The 6,195-nt window shown below is 36.9% G+C and overlaps 1 protein-coding gene across 2 annotated transcripts; it reads right to left on the bottom strand.

The window, feature by feature from the left end:
• Positions 1-324: 324 nt before the first annotated feature.
• Positions 325-4,347, bottom strand: LOC116030883 (cytokinin riboside 5'-monophosphate phosphoribohydrolase LOG3). Of its 2 annotated transcripts, none has more exons than XM_031273242.1 (7): positions 4,029-4,347; positions 3,251-3,348; positions 3,060-3,090; positions 2,367-2,466; positions 1,128-1,198; positions 816-959; positions 325-697 (listed from the first exon to the last, which is right to left on the bottom strand). In XM_031273242.1, exons 1-7 carry the CDS (start codon positions 4,140-4,142, stop codon positions 605-607), a joined length of 651 nt encoding a protein of 216 aa, XP_031129102.1. In that variant the 5' UTR covers positions 4,143-4,347; the 3' UTR covers positions 325-604. The 2 variants fall into 2 exon arrangements, with proteins under 2 accessions (XP_031129102.1, XP_031129101.1); XM_031273241.1 differs by lacking the exon at positions 4,029-4,347 and adding an exon at positions 3,535-3,824.
• Positions 4,348-6,195: the final 1,848 nt, after the last annotated feature.

Here is a 6,195-nt window from a genome sequence, read left to right as displayed (position 1 = left end):
CCGGTGAAAGGCCAAATTTACTACCAAGTGGCTAGGGATTGTTCGGCGAAGGTATGAAGGGCCAAGTCCAATAACAGTGAGTAGGGAATTATTGGGCGAAAGTCTAAAGGGCCAAGTCTAGCACCTTACCTCTTGAAAATGTGATAGCATAAAGAAATAAGGTTACACTTTCACTACGAGTTAGAACTCATATCCAGGTCATGAGTTCGAGTCTCAATAGCCAAGTTCAGCACCTTTTGGCGCTTTGATCCTAATAGATGACATGTGTAGTTGACACTTTAGATGGCCACAATGTAATAAAAGACAATAGGAGGAGAGACAGAGTTGAGTGGAACATAACTTAGTAAATTGACATTAATCAGGCAGGCTGGGAATTCCATATGCACCTTAGACCCTTACTAGTTACAAGTTGCAGAATGCCAAATTTTTTGAGTTGAAGGGAGAGATTTGACAAGGTGATCATTTTCTAGAGTACTATACATAATAAGAATCCCTTCTTCACAGCAAAAATCTAAGAACTTGGGGTTAGCATCTTGGGGTTTCATATTTTCATAATATCCTAAGAAGTAGGCTCTCTTCTATGCTGCACACCCTGCTATCATCATCACCGCGAGATTTCCTGTGTTTGAGGGTATCCGAGCTGCTCTGTCTCCCAGCTCAACTTCAACGCCGCACCTTCATGGCAAGGAACATAGTCCTGTATGTGATCATCATAAAAAGCGTAGATTTAATACACATATCCAAAGTTGTATCTATAGATTCTGCTTCTAAAGTGAAAGTAAACATTCAAATCGTTGCAAAATTGGAGTAATTACCTCCAATTTCTTGACCAGCTCCTTGGGGGTAGGTGCAGATATAATGATGTGACGAGCACTCGGGCTGATGAATCCCTCCTCCACAGCTTTGTCAATGAACGACAACAATGAATTATAGTATCCATCAACGTTCAGCAGGCCCACCTGCAAGAATGCACATATTTTGCGGGTTTCAGTTTAAAGAAAACGCCATTTTCGATCAAAATTTCCCCAACCTTGGCTCAAGTGGCCAAAGGGAGAACTCGGTCTAGCCTAATTGTTCGAGATAAATGTGACGTTGAAGTGGTCCGAAAACTAGGCATCGTGACATACCGGTTTATCATGAATGCCAAGCTGAGCCCAAGTTATCACTTCAAGTAGCTCCTCTAGTGTTCCATATCCACCTGCATGTAATCGTCACAATTACGTTACTATATTGAATTATTAAGGATGTTTAATACCTATAAGTATTAATAAACGTAGGACAATCTCATTCATTTTTCGTAATTTTGAAATAATTTATAATTGGTTAGTCTAGTTTAAATGTAAAAGTTTCCTCACCACCAATGAGTAAATGGGTGTGTAGAATTATTGGAGTAGTACACCAATTCCTTGAAAGGAGCAAGCATGATACCTTTAAGTACAGAAGCTGGTTTGCTACTATAAATTTGTATAAGTTATGCAGTGTCTCCTTTCTTTCACTTAAGGAAAGTTTTGTGCAGTTGAAACCAGAGGGCTATGGACCCAATAAAGGATAACTCTGATTCTCACTGCAAGATGGTGATAGGTCAACAACTAGGGTTTGAACTGTTGCTCTCTAATCATGGGTCTTGGGGGTTGTGAATAAGAGATAGAGGGCTGGTTTGTGATCATTAATATTTATTTATAAAAAAAATAAAAGCTTCACATAGTTTTTGGGTGCCGAGGAAACCAGTAGTCACTACTTAGGGTGTACACTGAGTAAACTCTCTTTGTAATCCTAACCGATAAAGGATCACAATAAAGTAAACTTAGTCTTAGACTGTCCAGAGCTGACCGACTCAAACTAAGAAGACAGTTCTGTTGGGAGTTGAACTTGTAAAAAGTTTCTCATAGTTGCTTTCTTAGCAGTACACATTACTGTATTAGTACAAAGTGGAATAGTCAAAAAGGCAAAACTTCAATTTACTGTTTCTTTTTTGGTAACATTGTAGTTGATTGTATCAGTATTGTAGTTTATGATCATTAAAAAATACTCTCCTTTTCTCAGAACAGCAAACCCCACAATACTAAATAGTCCACAAATTCACCTCTAGGCAAACCCCAGAATGCCACCAAGAAGGTTGACAGAGGAAATTAAATTATATTTTCGGGATTTCGACATTAGCCATATTCCCGAGTTAAATTTTAAGCCTAGAAAATGAAGAGCTGTCTCTAGTCTGTCTCAGCACACATTGTTTTTCCCAGGAACAGAGTAGGAACATATGGCAAATGAGCTAAGAGGAACAAATGGAAAATGGAAAACTGAAAATTGCCTAAAAATGTTAATGCCATGCCAAGATTAGGGGATTGTTTCCCAGACCAAATACCAACCTGGTAAGGCAATAAAAGCATCTGAGTGTTTAGACATCTCTGCTTTCCTTTGATGCATATCTGCAACAGCCTTAACTTCTCCCACAGTTTCACCAGTTAACTGTTGAAGGATACCAGATCCCAGAAGGCAAAAAAGATGCTGAGTTAAAAAATCACAAAAAAAAAGACCCTTTTTGAGGTTTGTATGAGAAAGACAGCTTTAGGGGGGTGGGGTAGTAGATGCATAGGGTTTATAGAGTTGTGCAGTAAAGCAATGAGGATTGCAGTGAAAATAAATGGACCTAATCCAAAAACCCTTTAAGAAATAGCAGCTACAGAGCTAGAAGCCTATATACAATTTCTTGGAAAAATGCCATTTATGTGAACATATGATATGCCCAGCAATCTGAACCATAGAAACAACCAAGGAGGAAAAGACCAAAGATCCATAATCATGGCTGAACCACACAGGAAATGAAGGATGGCAAAGAAAAAGGAAAAAAAAAAAACAAACAAAACAGCCGCCAAAAGTCCTATGTTATGTGGATAAGATAAGACCACATCAAGAAACAAAGCCTAGAAAATTTAGAAGACAAGAAAATAGCACCTCACACACAAAACAAACATGCATAGCATCATTACAATCAACACTGCTCCATATAAATACCATAATAGGAAGGTTTTAAACACATTTCAAAACCAAAGCAGACATACCTCTCGAGGCATGAGTGTCTTGGGAATCACTCTGCAGACAAAACAATAACATGACAAAAATTGGTTTCAGTATATAGGAAAACCCCATAAACAAGAAACTAGCTAGTGTATATTTTATATCCTCCAGTTTGAGAGTTTTGAGGAAAGAACAAAAAAGATTGGAATAGAAAGGCAACTAACTCATTGCTCACCCAATAACATGCCTCCCACCATCATGAACAGCTTGTGAAACCAGACCCATGAGGCCTATGCTTCCTCCTCCATACACCAAATCAATGTTCCTTGAAACCTTCAATATGAGTAAGCCACATCAGTGTAAAGGTATTAAGGACTTGTTCAAGATTGACCCATTTTATTAATATTATTTTACAGTGCTTCTTTATGCTTGAAAACCACATTGACATTATTTTAAAAACAGTAAAGGTGAAAAGGGGGAAAATGGGTTCTTTAGTATGCTCACAAGAGAAAAACACACCATGTACTTGTAAGTACCACATAGTTTACAAGCTCTGATCTGTATGAGGAGCCAACAAGGTATAAATTCCAAGGATAATGCCTCTACTTTTTGGGGTTTTGAGAGACAGAGATGAGACACACAGAAGAACACATACACACAAACAGGAGGGGGGTAGGGGGGCTGCATGCTTGAATAGTATCAGAGAAATTTATGGCAAACAAGAAATGATCAACCCAAAATTCCATAAACAAGAAGGCAAGGGAGCAACTTAGAAACAGAGACAAACTTGCCCCCAGAGCATTTTGCAGTGATGCAGAACAAGACATTGGAAAAAAGACCCCATTTTTATGAGAATACATTCGACACGTTCCAGTCCAAGAGGGCAACGCCAAAAATACAAGGAAGTAAATGGGCAAGAGAGAGAGAAAAAGAAAAAAAAAAAAAAAAAGGTTCCTTTTTTATTTGTATTTTCTGTTACAGTATAAAGAGAGAACAAAAAAAGCAAACAATACCAATTCTTTGCCAAGCTCAATAGCAGCATCCTGATAGCTACTCTTCTTTCCTTGGCTACTCCCACAAAACACACAAATCCTCTTGAATCTTGATGCCTCACTTTCCCTCTCCATCTTCCTCTCTGTATAAATCTCTTTCCAAATTACCAAACAAAAAGGGGAATCTTAGCTTTCTTTGGTGAGAGTTTGTATATTCTACAGAGGAGGGTATGGGTATAGATAATGAATGAGAGTAATACAGAGAGTGAATAAAGAAAGAAATAGAAATAGAAATTGGATATGATATGAAGAAGACTTTGTTCCACAGAACAATATTGCGTAGACCTTTTTGGAGCTCCCCCAAACCCGAAGGCTTCGTTATATAATGGCCATGGCACGTGACCAACACTTAGCACGCTTGTGCTCATGCACTCACCACCGGTGGACTGTGGACCACCTTATATTATACGGAGTATATTGTTTACTACTACTTTCATATTTTAATTATTTCTTTTGTTTTTGTTTTTTTTTTTTTTTTACTTCCCTAATGTTGTTTACTTGTTTTTATCAAACTCAATTCTCCCCAACATTCTTTGTCTTTTTCCAACAAATGCTAATTATAATAGATTTGAACACTTCTAAGTGAATTCCAGTTATATATAGAGTATGTATAGGGAAGATGGATAAATAAATTTTAAAATAATTATGTAAAATGAATTTTTTAAAAATAACTAATTCAAATTTTTTTTTTCGAGTTAAGTTGTATGTATTGTGGGTAGAATTATGAACCAAAATTGTTATTGTAAAATAATTTTTGTTTTAAGTTATGTAATTCTAGTTAGAGGGAAGACAAGGTATCCTGTATAGACCATAAAAATATTAAATAATAGGTAAAGTGCTGATCATATTAATTTTTCACGAGAAAAAAATCATAAGGAGATGACGTATTTAACTATCTAGCTACTGTTCTTATTGGGACTCAAATCATGACTGTCCATTTGAGAGAGTTACTCAGTGCCAATAACCCTTATCCCATTTAAGTCAGAGGACATTCAAAATTGAGCAGACCACCTCGTCAAGACCACATTCCCACATATTCAAAGTGAATTGAAGCCAAACAACAAGTTTCCTATCCCATCACGCAAGTGGTAGTTGCATTTTAAAATAGTTTTAAAGCAAACGAATAATTTGTGATATTTTGTCAAAAAATTTATTTTTTACAGAGGTGAATTCGGACTCAGATAGAAAAGTTAAAGGCAATAAATGGTAAACTAAATAATGTTAAATAAGGATGTTGGATAGTAAAACTAAATAATGTTAAATAAGGATGTTGTATAGTGCATTTGCACTTAACATTGGGTCCAATTAAGGGAGGGTCTACGACTTAGTAAAAATGGGAGGTTTCGGAGGTTGGTTATGGAACTTGACTCGGAAGCGGTGGTTAAGATGATGAGTGAAAATTAAGAAGTTAGTAATTTCTTCATTACGCTCATTATTGATTGTAGATATTTAGCCTCAATATTTGAAGAGGTAACATTCACGCATGTGTTGAGAGAAGACAATAGATGTGCTGAATTTCTTGCCAACATTGGTTAGACCAAGGACTGGGGTACCACGGTCTTAGAGGATCCACCGGAGGACATGTTGGGGCTCCTTTCTACAGATAGATGTCAACGGGGCTAGGTCCAAAAGAATCGGTTAATCCCCGCTTTGAGCGTGGGCGATCTCACCACAAAATAATAATAAAGTGAATAGTTAGTAGTATTTTAATTAAGGAAGTAATTAATATTATTTTAGAACAAACTATTAAAAAAAAAGATTTGGAGTTCGAACCAATAAAGTGGGACTAATGGAATTTTTTGGTGAGTATGGAAACTTGCAGTCATTACCTGGGGTTATGCACTAGTAAATCCTGCCTTGTGGTCTTAACCAGTAAAAGACCACAAGGAGGTAAATCAACCTAAGTTATCCAAGCTAACAGGCCCAAACAAAGTAAATCAATAGACTGCTTCCACTAGGAGTCAAACAATAGGCTACTCTCATTGGAAATCAAACTTGACGAGTCAATTATAGGCCCGCTTCCACTAAGAGTCGAATAATAGACTGGTTTTATTCGGAGTGGAACTTAGACAAATGGAATAGTTTTAAGTGTACAAGTTGATATATCTGAAGATATATTGTGATAAAA

Source organism: Ipomoea triloba, chromosome 9 (assembly GCF_003576645.1).
Source record: "Ipomoea triloba cultivar NCNSP0323 chromosome 9, ASM357664v1".
In the NCBI taxonomy this organism is placed as follows: domain Eukaryota; kingdom Viridiplantae; phylum Streptophyta; class Magnoliopsida; order Solanales; family Convolvulaceae; genus Ipomoea; species Ipomoea triloba.
The sequence above is the reverse complement of the archived record's forward strand: the minus strand, read 5'-3'. Positions and strand labels throughout refer to the sequence as shown.

Bases quoted from the DNA above. Each gene is read 5' to 3' on its own strand.
- LOC116030883 (XM_031273241.1), bottom strand. From the start codon at position 3,702: ATGCAGCCCCCCTACCCCCCTCCTGTTTGTGTGTATGTGTTCTTCTGT. The intron at 2,467-3,059 runs GTATGTCTGCTT...ATCCTTCAACAG, and splicing joins AGACACTCATGCCTCGAGAG to TTAACTGGTGAAACTGTGGG. The intron at 1,199-2,366 runs GTTGGTATTTGG...GATTACATGCAG, and splicing joins TGCTTTTATTGCCTTACCAG to GTGGATATGGAACACTAGAG.